Source organism: Populus euphratica, unplaced genomic scaffold, assembly GCF_000495115.2.
Source record: "Populus euphratica unplaced genomic scaffold, PopEup_1.0 scaffold25.1, whole genome shotgun sequence".
NCBI lineage: Eukaryota > Viridiplantae > Streptophyta > Magnoliopsida > Malpighiales > Salicaceae > Populus > Populus euphratica.
This window is the reverse complement of record NW_011499851.1, coordinates 522877-536711: the sequence shown is the minus strand read 5'-3', so window position 1 is coordinate 536711 and position 13835 is coordinate 522877. Positions and strand designations below refer to the sequence as shown.

The following is a 13835-nucleotide window of genomic DNA, read 5'->3' as shown; positions in this document are numbered from 1 at the left end:
TTTTGGGGGTTTTTTTTTTTTTTTTTTTTTTTTTGCCGCTCAAGGTTATCGCATACAATCGCCTCTGTTAATTTATTTATCATCATTGAAAACACAGAAGTCAACTAATCGAATAGCATGCTTTTCTAGCTTTACTTCTCTAAAGCATTAAGGCAAAGAGGGAACCCTAGCTAGTTCCAGTGACAGGGAGAGCAGAAATTACAATAAAGATGTCCTTCCAGCAGGGATTTCCAAATCTATCCTCGGCCATCATATACTACTCAGACAGCAATGCAGCCAATCAAGGGATTCAACAATTATAAAGAGTAACTTATCTAGGAAAGGATGCATTTCCTATAACTTGTGATTGAGATAAGGCATAAACGTTGTGGTTTTTGGATCATGCTGCTACCTTAGAAAACATTCAAAAAGCAGAGTCAAGAGATTGCAATCACATGAGATTCTAACATCTAAAACTACCAATAAACACAGAACACACCTGAGTAGAAAACCCAGAAACAAGCAAACATGGTTTTTAACCACGATCTTCTTTGCAATTCAAGGAATCTAGGGAGGCCAGAAGTTATGTATGGAGGTGCAGAAACTAGTTTCAGGTTTCTAAAGTTGCAATTTGCAGCTAGCTATGAGATATCGATCATGATTTCAAAAGCATCCAAGGCAGCCATAAAGTGTATTTCATTAAGTTGCATCATGAACTAAACAACACCAGAGTATATATATTGATTAACTGAAAGGATAGATAAGTGGTGTAGATCCTACTGTGCAAGGTCCTTCGCTGCTTCAGACCTTCGCTACACCATCACATTTGACAGAACAGACTAAAATTCAGGGCATTGCAACAAGAAGGCAATGGGCTCAACCTCCATACGTGGGAAATCTGCAAGGGTTGAGGCGCGCAGAAATTAGAGAGTGCTTCTAAACAGTAAGACGATGAAAGCTCCCGAGAGTGAATTTACTGTAGCCTAATTAGACAATATTACAGCAATTTGAGCTTACAACATTTCACTCACCCCTCCAGCGAAAATAAACTCTTATGCCATCCACCTTTAGTAAGAACGACTGAGCAATCGACAGCACACAAGCGCACCTTAATTGATAACAATGATCACAAGAACTTTAAATTATAGTATATTTCTCTGCCCGTAAATGCTCAATTTACTTATTAATGGTGAAGCAACCCAAGAAAAAAAAGTGGATATCTTGAGACTCCAATGATAACAGCACTGGATGTGCATTTCCTTGGTTTCTGGCTTGGTTTATCACCTTATCTCTCTTATCATGCTCTAATGAAACCTCTACATCATCTCTATTACTTCCTTAAATGCAATATCAGTAACAGTAGTGACAACGGGGAAAACAAAATAGTACCAAATCGGTACACGTTAGGAAACATAATGCCATATTGTTCACTTAAAAACGTTAGAATTCTGGTAAGTTCACTTTCCATTTCGAATTCTCATCTGTTGTCAAGTACAGAACAAAAGACAACCATCTTAACAGACACAACAGAACCATTTTGCCATAATAACATCAAATTACTACGCAGCAGGTATCCATTTCCGAAACAAATCATACCCTAGATTGTCTAATTAGATGCTTTGCTCTGCTGGGACGAGATAAACACAAGCAGAGGAGACTCACAAGCTAGACAATTCATATTAAGTCATTAACAGAGGGACCAACAATAGTACAAAATTTATTGACACAAAACCACATTTAGTAAATCGAGTTGGAACCTCTAACAAACTGTGAGCTGAAAAAAAAACCAACCTCCTTGCTTGTAGTGTTACTGCTCAGCATCTCCATGCTGAAGCTGACATAAGCTCTCTACGCTGCCAAAAAAGCACAAGCAAAGCCTGCTGCTTTTCCACGTGAAATCCCCTCACTGGAGTCCTCTTCACCACACATTCTGCCTGAGCTTCGGTGAAGTTACTGAAAGTTACAGGAGAAAAGCCAACAGATGCAAAGATTGTCTTCCAATTTGGCATTTTGTCTGTAGCACGAAGACGCCCCAGCACAGTACTTTCAATCCTAGGCTGGAGCAAAAACCTCTCAATCTTGTTCACATCATCCGTAGTTGCATTAACAGCATCCAATGATTCCAATAGGTGTACATAAGATTGGAGGGCATGGAGAATATGTTGTGAAAACGGAAGATCACTTCTGTCACACCCTCGGTCCAAAGACACCACGATCTTTGGTGAAAGTTGCTTTATAAAGCGCAGCAGTGACGGTAATGCAGATGGTTGATTTGAAGAGCACCAGATAGGGAAATTCACCACAACAGCCTCATTTTCATTTGTTCGGAAAAAGGGAAGAGAATAACAGTTTTGCTCCAAGGAATCAAAGTTAATCACATCAAGTTCAAAACTCAGACCAATCTCATTAGCAAACTGAGTTAAGTTATCACGCATAAGACCAAGTTCAACAGGATGGTGAGTCGAAGGAGAGGCAAAAGCAGTGGTTTTCAACGACCGGACACCTCTATTTCGCGGAAGTTCCTGCATGAAAGAGGCCCATTGAGCGCCAAATCCAATATCAAAGTCCACTATGTGAATACTATCTGCATCATCAACTGCTTCAAGAAGAGCCTGATTGCAAGTGAAGTTGACAAATTGGATAAGTGGAGAAACCTCAGATAAGACTTTGTAAGCACTCATTTTGAAGATGACATCGAATGGGGTGGGGCTCCTAGGCGGTGGGGCAGTGACTGAGTTACTATTCATGAGAAGGAGCAATTGAAGAGCCTCCTTGAAGTAGAAAGCTGCTCTATGGAGAGGCTTCCCAGTTGGGAAGAGCTGTTGATTGAGCCGCGCCAATATCCCTTGCGCGTGTGAGAAGTTCCCAGTCCCTACCAACTCTGCTGCCTTGCAGAGCTGGTCCAACAAAGCATGCTGTTGCTGTTGCTGGACTCCTAAATCTTCCTTCTTCACCATCAATGGCTTCTGTTGAAGTTGCTGGTGAAGAAATTGAACTCCCTGTGGAAACCCCAGTTGCTGTTGTTGGTGTTTTCTTAGCAAAAACTCTTGCCCAGGAACAGAGAATGGTGGTTTAGGGATTACATGAGAGATTGGGTCTATACCACCAGAATTGTGGCGCTTGAGTTGGGAATGGAGGGGCCGATTTTCTTGGTGGGAAAATGGTAGCGGCAAGAAAAGGTTGGGATTTTGAGCTTGCGGATTATGAGAATGTTGCTGGTTCATCAACACCTGTGGATCTAGTATATGCGGCTTCTCCTCCGAGGCCTCGATTTGTTGCTGCTGATTATGATGAGAAACCATACCAGGAGGCAAAGATAGTGGAAGTGATACACTGTTAGATGGAGAACTAAAAACTGGGCTTTGCACGCTAGAGTTGTTTCCGAATCCAACATTTTTGCAATTGACCAACCCAGAAAAGTAACCGGAAGCAACTAAACCAGACCCAACATTTGAAACCCCAGGGCCAGGAAAAGGAGCCAAATTAGTACCAATGCTTGACACCCCACATGGAATTCCACTTAAGGACTCAAATCCATGCCCTTGATCAACAATCCCCAATCCACCACCACCGGCACCAGCATCAGCATTGTCATCAAATTCCAGCTGATTGTTTCCACTTTGCAACAGCTGCTTTAGCCCAAACTGTGTGTCATCCACATCCCCAGCTATCCACCTCATAAAGGATTGTTCTTGGCTCGGCTCTGACAGCATATTCTCCCAATCTTCTAGTCCAAGTCCACATCTTGCTCCTGATGAAACAAACTCTAGTCCACTTGGGATTGGCTGCAACTCTGTAGCCCATTCATCTTTCCTTTCATTGCTCACTGGGTTCACTGCCTTATCTGTTGCCGTGATGTTGGTGATGTTTCCACCGGCGCCGCCGTTTGAGGAGGAAGAGAGAGTCGAAACAGATGTGGGTGGGCTTTGACTTCTTCTCATATGAAGAACTGAGGAAGGTTCTTTGCTTGCAAAGCTATTAACTTGAAGAGGTTGTTGTCGTTGTTGTTGTTGTTGCTGCTGCTGCTGCCTGTGCGTCCAAGTTTCTTGTTGAGAACAAATTGAAGCAAAACCAGCAATATCTACACCCCCCTTGGCCTGCAAAGGAAAGGGCATCCCTTTAATAAAATACCTAAGAAGCCAAAAGAATTTGAAGAGAGATCAAGAAAAGGCCCAAGATTTGTTGTGGTGAAGTAAAGGATTATCAATGGCGTTGGCTCTCAAGAGGGCTAACACTCAGATTTGAAAGAAGAGAGGAAATTTCTTGTTCTTAAACTCAGATTTCTTTAACCCAATATCATATCTCATTGCATGCCATGAATCTCTCTTCTTTAACTCACCCATTACAACAAAACATCTTTTTTCGCTAGTTCTTGACCACACACCAATCCTCTCTTTCTCTTGGTGAGCTCCATGATTTTTATCTAATTTTCTCCTTTCTTCAACCCCATACGAATTCCTCTTTTTTTTCCTCTCTGTGTACTTGTTGTGTGGCTGTGGTTGTGGTTAATTGCTCTGTGTTTCTTCACTTCTTCTAGCCCTTCTGTCTCGACAGTGCTAATGTACCATCATTCTGTGTCCTGCCATTGATGCGTGCATCATAAAAAAGGCAATAAAGTGTTCCTCTCCCCTCCTCTCATTCTCTTTCTATTTTATTTTATTTTATTTTTCTATGTTTTACCCTTTAATATAAAGTTATCAATATTGTTCTGTTTCGATATTCGTTTTGAGTTTTCAACAGATATGAAAATTCTCAACACCGGCTTATTTCCACGTTTCATTTTAAAATTATTATCAAAATATATAAAATATTTTTTATCAATTTAAAATATTTATTTCTAATATATCTATTGTTCCAAGTTGTTTATAACACTTAATTACTTGATCAAACAAATATTTATCATAATACTTTAGAAACATTCAAGATAACTTAAAAATAAAAATTAAAAAAATTGCTATTATTTAACCAATAGATTAAATTTTCATAAATATCAAACAATGAGATTTAATATATATTAAATCTCATTGTTTGATATTTATGAAAATTTAATCTATTGGTTAAATAATAGCAATTTTTTTAATTTTTATTTTTAAGTTATCTTGAATGTGTGTGTGTATTAAATTGGTTTAAAAGTAACTAATGTTATGAGTGAAGTAAAGAATAGTTTGAATATAAAAAAAAAAAACAAATGTCTTTAATTATCGGAGTGGAACAATTGATATGCACCCTATTTTTACCATTTTCAACTCACCTATCTAAAATAAAATTTTAAATAATATGAAACAAATGAATTCTTTTTTGATTTTTTTTTTTTCAAATGTTATTTTGATCATCATAACTTTTTGACCTATGGTTAGATTAAGTTAAAAATTTTATAAAAAATTCTCGAGATCTATTTTCAAGTAAAACACACTTTGTTGATTTATTTTTTAGATAAATTTTCTTTAATTAGGCTTTGATTATCTTGTTTGGGTTAATTTTTCTTGTTTTTCATGGATTTCTTATTTTTTTAGGTTTTTATGTTATTTTTCTTTATGTTTTAAAGTTTTGATTTTATTATTTATTACAAGTTAGTTTTCTAGCCTATTTAAAGGGATTGTAAATCTCTTTAAAATAAAAAATTATTTTGGCTATATTTTAAAAAATAAAACTATGAATTTAAGATCCAAGTTAGCAACGTTTTTCACCCATCTGTTATATCTTTATATGCTTATTTATTGAACTTTATGCTTTCGCCTGCATCGTTTTTTTATACAATTATCTTGATTTCATAAACTTGGTCATGGTTTGCTTGGATTAACTCGAGTCTTTTATTTAAAAATTAATATTTTTTTATTTTATTCTTTAATATTAAATTGAGTCGAGAATTGAGTTTTGTAATTTTTCATGTTTCTCTTTCTATTAGGTTATCTCGTTCACATAATACAGATTATAGAGTTTGATGGACTTACCAAGCTTTGATGGTGTTTTTATAGTATGTTTGTGTAATTGAGGTTTTTTGTTTTTTTAGCCTTTCATATTAGGTTTATTGGAAATGTGTCGTGATTTTTTTATTTAATTTTTATGAGGTTCTATTGGCCTCACAATTTAGGACATAGGTTCAATATACTAACTCATGTTCTATCGGTAATTTTTGTTGTTTTTATTTTTTTAATTTCATCATTTAGAATTAGTTTGGATAAAAATTAAGCTTCATAGTTTTCTTTCTTTTGGCGAGCTTTTTTTTTCAAGTCATCAAGTCATTTTCTTTTTAATTTGATCCATGTATTTTTTATTTTTTGTTTATGATATAATTAAATTAAATCAAGTTATTGAACAAGTTAGGTTTATGATTTAAATCATGAATTTTTCTTATTTTTTTAAAACATGCTTATAGCACTTGAATATTTTTTTATTATGTTAGGTATTCAGACTAAGAACAAGTAAAACATATGTAAGTTTTTAGGGAAATTACAACAAGCAAAGAAAACTAGTTAAAATTGATGAATCCATACTTTGATACAAAAGTGAGGATGATGCTATTAAAATAATCTTGCAATTGTTTACCATTATCTATTTCACTTTATTGTTTTATAAAGTAATATAGTAATAATAAATATAAATTTCTTTTCATATTAAAAAAAATACATGTAAGGGGAAAAAGAATGGAGAGATTAATTGTTTATCATTCAAATAATTCTTGATCAATTATACAATTTGTTCTTTGTTTCTTTCTTTCATTAAGAAGAAACTATAATTAGAAAATGAATCTTGAATTAAAATAGATAACAACTTTATAATTCAAACAAAGTGTAGGATTCTCTACTTGATTTTAATAGATTAGAAAAATATGGATAAACTAATCTAGGAAAAAACATAAAAGTTTTAAAGAAAAAGGAAAATTAATTTGCAAAATAAAGTTAAATTCTAGAAACAAAATTGTGTATATTGGAGTAACCATTATTTCTAGTAAATGGATTCCATTTTTATAATGTTACAAAGTTTAAGTCCTATATGAACTATAATTTTTAACCCTATACAAATTGTTCACGATGGGTAAAGATTTATGTAATGAATTCTAATACAATTTGAATTCATATCTAGGTGTGTCTCCTTCCTAACAATCATATGAACCATAACTATATTGTATTTCTTATTAGTTTAATTTGATGAGGATTCTTATTTTGAATAAGACTTAATTTTTCAGCCAATCATGTGAATTATCATCTTTGTTGTTAGATGTTTTTTCTTGATTAATCACAATCTCTAGCTTTTTTAGACGATCATAACTTCTAATTTCATTGATCGACTGCTTTCTAACTTCTTTGGTTGATTTGAATTCTTCCTATACCTAATTGATTTTACTATATCTTTAGCTTCTTCTTTTTTTGTTTGGTAGTAAACAACTATTTTTCTTACTTAGTCGACACGTGAATATTTATATTTTATGTAAATAATGTCCATTCATACTCCTTTATTTTAGAACAAATAAAAAATATATCTTATCATTTAAATGTTAAAACGATCAAGCTAATTGATCATAAATGATGTGGAAAATAAGCAATGTTACTTGAAAATATCATTTATTGTCCTCTATATAACATTATTGTTAATAAAATCATTTTAAAAAAGTATGCTTTAGCTATTATAGGCGTGATGTTTAGGTTTTAACAAATTATGTTGCAGTTCTTTTATTAATTGTCAATGATACTAAATTCTTTGCTTAACATAAAATTCCTAATCTTTCTTCCAAAACATATAGATTTGAGAAAAATTTAGCAATAATTTTCATATCAATGTCTTATGCATTTTCAACCACGGGAATTTTATTGCTTTGCTTTTCATTATACCCTTGTTACATATTAGTAATATCTAGTAATCCTCACAAATATGATGTCATGATGATCAAAGATCATTTTATACCTTCATCTATGTTGAGCCTTTTCTTTAGTTTTTATATTATTTTATCTCATTGAAAAATAGAAATTAAATTAGTAAACCTTTTGATAAGGTTTTTAGTCACTACATGATATAAAGTTAGTGTAAGATGCGACAACTAATTGGTTATAATAAGCATAAAATCTCCTATTATTTTGATTGATAATGCCCCCAACTTCAATAGTATTTGTAGACCTATGATTGAAACCTCATATTTAGCTTTATTATTAATACAGAGAAAATCAAGCCAAAATGATAAGACCATAATATGACCTATTAAAGAAACCACTGCTACACCTGTTTTATTCTAAGTTTTCATTACAACAAATCATAAATGTCATGAAACAAGTTCTCTCATCACAATGTCAGTATCTCATTCCAATTCATAATTGATATGACAAAAAAGTTGATCAACAAAAAAATCAACCAAAACTTGATGTGATTGCTTTTTAAGTCATGTAATGTAAATTGAACGCAAACAATGCCAAAATATATTTATTAATATGAGTTCATAAAAAAGTTTAGATAACATGTATTTTATGAAAAAAAAAAACTTCTTGTAATTTACCAACAAACGATATGTACCAATGAAGATTTATATATGCAAAATATAGGGATAAATAAAGCTTTTATATTAAATTATAACAACTCTGCTATCAGTAAAAACATGACAAATAATAAATAACCTTCTCATGTCCAACTTTATTTTTCTATGCTAACATGTTACCAATTTATCCTTAAATAATAAAAATGTGCTTTAAAGGCTAAACAAGTTTTAGTGAGGCCAACACTGGATGTCTAGCCAAATAAGTCTTTATATCATCAAAGATAGTTTGTTTCTTTTTAATCCATTGAAATTATTTTATGCTCTTTCCTTTCCATGCTTGTTTAAGAAATTTTAGTTTGGTATATATATTAGAGAATGAGAACATATCCTGTAAAGAGTTAGAGGTTAAGTGCAACGAGAATATGAAAGTGTTTAATTAAAAAAATATTGATTAAGGCTAAGTTGACCCTTTTGATTATAAGATTAATATTATCGCATAAGTAGATTTGTTTAAACATTATATGAATATAAAATATATTAATAAATAAAGTTTAAAAAATTAAAAAGGGATAGAGAGCTTTAATTGAATATTTATAAGATCAAGAAAAAAACAATTTGAATTCAAGGATGAGTTATTTCTAACATGAGGAGACTGATGCAAGAGAAGTTGGTCAAACACGTAGCCTTATGATAACAGACATAAACTTTAATTTTATTTTTGGATCGAGTTAATTTTTTTTTTAAATATTCTAAAAGATATGTTCCTTTTAGGATAGAATTTCATTGGTCATTTGTGATCGAGAAACCTTCAAAGTAGGCTAAGAATATTTTATTTTCATTGGTTTATTATTTTCCTAGTTAATTTTGAACTTTTAACTTATTTTTTAGGTTTTATATTTTTATTTTATTTTAATGAGAGTTTTGATTATTCCTATCTTGACAAATTTAGTTGAAGACCTATTTGAAACGTTGTTATCCTTGTTTTGAGGGCAGCTTATTAAAAGAGAATTATTTGTTAATAAAATTGTTAATTACAATTTTTGTGTGATTTCTTAAAAAGTTATATCTTCCTTATTTTTTAATTTTTATTTCTTAGATTTGATAGCATATTAAGTTCTTCTCACACAAGTAAATCGTTACTTTTTTTAGTAGTTCTTTGTCTTATCATCCTGTGTTTAAAATATAAAAAGACAACGTAATTACTAAGAAATAAAATTTCAACAATCCAATAAAAATAAAGATTTTTCTTAATTATGATTATTAAATATTGCTAACAATATGTAACATTATATGGCATGAATGATGGTAGGGGAAAAACTGGTAATTTTTAGTTGAAGTTCAAATAATTTAATGCCTTTTCTAGTATCTTAAAATTGAGCTCAATAGGATATTTTCTGTTGCTGTTAAAAATAGCACAATAAATCAAGAAATCTAGTGAAATAACATGATTTAAGTTTATCATGATTTGAAAACATGAAATTTCATATATGTCACGCTTCGCAATCACAACAACTTATCTTATCTCTTTTCACAATTGTGAGAACTTATCATGTCGTAATTATGAATCGTAACAAATTGTGAAATTTAACCCAGCCTACTTATTCTTCCCTTATAAAACTAGAAACCTTACCTGTTTTTCTCTCTCTGAAAAAATCCAACACCTTTCTTCTATAAAAAAAAACCTATAAAACTCCTCTCTTTCACTATAAGGCACCCATAAATCACATCCATCATTGTCTTCAAGCCTTCAATCAAGTTTTTATTATAAAAAATTATCGTCATTAATATTGTCATCACTCTTTAGCAGTGACCACCATGTTGCCACCACTTTCCGATAAAAAAAACAAGGTAAACATACTAGATCGCTATTAATTTATTAGATTTTATATTGAAGTTATGGTTGGAATAGTTATTATTAAATTATTATTTAGGGTTATTTTAAAATTAAGGTTTGTTGATTTTTTGATAAATTATCTACCAGTTAATTCAATTAGGGTTGATTACATGCAATTGAGCATGAAAATAACATGAATTAGATTCAATTTGATAATTTTGCATTGCATTGAATGTTTGTGTAAGTTGCTCATTTTAAGGATTTTGTATGGATTGGTTGGGATTATCTATAAATTAAATCAATTAAAGCTGGTTATGCAATTCAACATGAATTAGGTTAGATTTTAATGAACTTTACATGGCATTGAATGTTTGGAAAAGTTGCTAAATTTGGAGATTTTAAATGGATTGTTTGAAATGAAAGATTTGCTCAAAAGAGGAGTATTTTGACAATTTATTTACTCATCAAAATAAATGACTTATTTGAGCCTAGTAAAATAAAAATTATAATATGCTGGGCTTTAGGACAACAATATATATTGATGATGATGTTAAAAATGAAATAATTCTTCTCGATCGTGAATTAAATTATAATATGTTGGGTTTTAGTATAACAATATATATTGATGATGATGTTAAAGATGAAATAATTCTTCTTGATCTTGAATATGAAGATACTTCTAGATTTATGTTTATTATTTGCTATAATTGGATACTTAGTCATAAATATTTTATTATTTATTATTAGAGATTCTGACTTGATAATTGGATAAACATTCAATTATAAAAATAAATTAGTTAATACAGTTAAATAATGACACATTATATATTTACTAAAATTATACTGACACGAGGAGAAATGTATTTACTAGTTATACCATGCGCAGTCATCTAAGTCTCAAAACGTTATTTGAACCAATTATAGACTTATTGAGATAGGTAAATGAGGAAAACTCCCCTTCCAAGAGAACCGTATATGAGAATTTTATCCTGTACAGCACAAGCAAGCAGAAACATCCAAATACGATATACAGTTACCTTTTAAAATGATTTTTCGGTCCATGTGAATGTAATCGAGAGAGCTGCCAGTAAAATAAAGAGACCAGTTCACGTCAAATTTAATGACAGCACCACACTAGCAGGCAAAATTGAATGGCATTGCATGTTGAACATGTTCATGAGTCTTTTCACTGATTATGACCAAGATCAGACTAAATTCATGCTTAAGTATTTGGTGGGGGTGTGCGAGTAGGTCGGGAGGGATTTTCATGGGGAACTAAATTCGTCCTGGCATTTTTTCTTTTTCCGTCTTTCACTTTCTTTATGTTGGAAAATGTTACAATTAGTAGGATCCACACCACAATAATTGTTAACTAAGTCGTAATTTTGAGATTATTATCATCACTAAGTGCTCTGTTGTTCTAACTTTTAATTAATCCGTACTTTACGTCTAATAATGACATACACGCTATAAATATTTAAAGGGATGTATTTTATCGCTTTATCAGAAATTGAGAGACCAGCAGATCACACAGAACGTTAAATTCTTAATGTTATGGCATCGTGGTTTTTTTTATCAATCTACCTTGATCATTTATATGAAGAAGAAAGAAAGAACACAGTCAGGACTCCCATGGAAAATTGAGGGATTATCAATCTACCTTGAGAGATAGCTATTTATCACATCATATGCATCAGCGTTCCACCATTTATTACCCACAATGATGCATATAAAAAGACAGTGTACATGTCATTGTCCAGGCCACTGCTCTATAGAATGTTTTCTGTTTTGTTTTGTTTTGTTTTGTTTTTTGTTCAAACTGAGATGGATGATTATTAAAGGCGATCGAGCCACATATATACCGAGTTTCAACTTTCAACAAGATCACATGCACCAGGCTGAGGATTTTTTCTTCGCTAGATTTCGTCAGCTTCTAAGCATGACAGATTCATGATTACATTAATCCCTCCCTCCAATGTTGCTGTCGCTCCCTTCTGTTTCCCACTGGGGCCAATCGAGGGCTATAACGATAGGTTGAATGCATTAATGAGGACCCGTTGCAGACTTTGTAGTTATCTGCGCCTGATCTTTCAGTCATTCTCAATCTGGCTTCCTTCACCATGCGCAGGGAAAGCGAGCTCCAATTGCATGGTAGCAGGTTTTAAGTTGGTGGTAGGAATTCCGGTCAAACTATATCTCTTGAAAATTAATTAATTTTCTTTTAATTTTTTATTTTTTATTATTCTGAGTTACTTGGTTGAAAATAAATTAAAAAATAAAAATATTATTTTAATACAATTCAAACAAAAAAATATTTTTTAAAAAATACCTCTAACACAATAAAAAAAAAAAAACCTTCCTGCTTGCACTGTTATTGTGTTTTTATCATTATTGTTATTAATTCCATGGAAGCAAATTAGCATTACTAGAAGTTCCCTTGTGATAATAAATAGTTGAAAGGACCATACAACCTCTACCAAATGCAGAATCTACAAATGTAAGAGATGCATAAATGCCCAGATATGTGTACCGCAGGCATGCATATAATCGATGTTTTCAAGTGTTTCCCACTGAAAAATCGGGCATCAACGTCGAAGGTACAATCCTAGTTTGACTGAACTTGTCTTTAACGTACATCCACACTGCTCTTTTCCTTTTATCACTGTCCAGGTGAAGAAACAATAGCAGGAGCCGTGGTTTTGAAACCCCTCCGGTTCTGGGGGTTAATTTAGCACTCGATTGATGTGGAGTTACAATCGAACTGAGTTGGAAAAAAACAACAAAAAAAAAAAACTTGATGTAAGTTGATTAACATAGTAGGTTGGCGGTAAAATTTAATTACAATCTATTAATTTTTATTTTTTTATTAAAATAATATTATTTTAATTAAAAAATTAACCCGATTAAAATTTAAAATTCTAATCTTAAATCAGGCCGATCATCAAATAGATCTAAAAACTGTACTAGGAAAAACTCTAAGGACTCAATTTTTTTTTTTTTAGGGGCTCAATTTTGTATCAAATGTTTAGAAAAACCATGATCAGAATATGCAGGGATGAAAGATTAGATTGTTTTTAGAAGAAAAATAGAATTATTTTGTTTTATTATTTATTAATTGTTTTTAGAAGAGAAATAGAATTATTTTGTTTTATTATTTATTAAGGGTAGAATAATCTTTCATTTTCTTTTCAATTTGCTTTTTTTAATTTATATATAGTCTCTTTGTATTTAGGTTAAACTTATTACTTTTAATTATTTTAATTGTGTTATGCAATATCAATGAAACCTTAACTTTCTTCTTTTTTATTTTTGTGTTTCACCTTTTTTTTTTTTTATTGTTTAACATGATATTAGAGTCAAATTTCATGGAACGAGATTTAATGTCAAACATAATTTTCATGATTCCAACTCCATTGTGAGTTGGTTGGGGGTTTGTAAAGGACAACGCATTAGTGGATTGGGGTTTCAATCTCAGTTTTTGTGTTTTTGAGTGATCGTACAATTTTTAGAGAGTAATTGTTTAATTTCTACAATTTGGTATTTCATTTTTCTTTTTAT

At 31.6% G+C, this 13835-nt stretch overlaps 1 protein-coding gene across 3 annotated transcripts; it reads right to left on the bottom strand.

Annotated features, from left to right (window-relative positions):
• Positions 1–637: 637 nt before the first annotated feature.
• LOC105121388 (scarecrow-like protein 27) lies at positions 638–4664 on the bottom strand. Of its 3 annotated transcripts, none has more exons than XR_841543.1 (3): positions 1771–4664; positions 1011–1087; positions 638–877 (listed from the first exon to the last, which is right to left on the bottom strand). XR_841543.1 is itself a non-coding variant. In XM_011019999.1 (3 exons), the coding sequence occupies exon 2, from the start codon at positions 3918–3920 to the stop codon at positions 1794–1796; it is 2127 nt and encodes a 708-aa protein (XP_011018301.1). In that variant the 5' UTR covers positions 3921–4076; positions 4319–4664; the 3' UTR covers positions 638–877; positions 1771–1793. The 3 variants fall into 3 exon arrangements, 2 of the variants coding, with proteins under 2 accessions (XP_011018301.1, XP_011018300.1); XM_011019999.1 differs by lacking the exon at positions 1011–1087 and having other exon boundaries at positions 1771–4076; positions 4319–4664; XM_011019998.1 differs by lacking the exon at positions 1011–1087.
• Positions 4665–13835: the final 9171 nt, after the last annotated feature.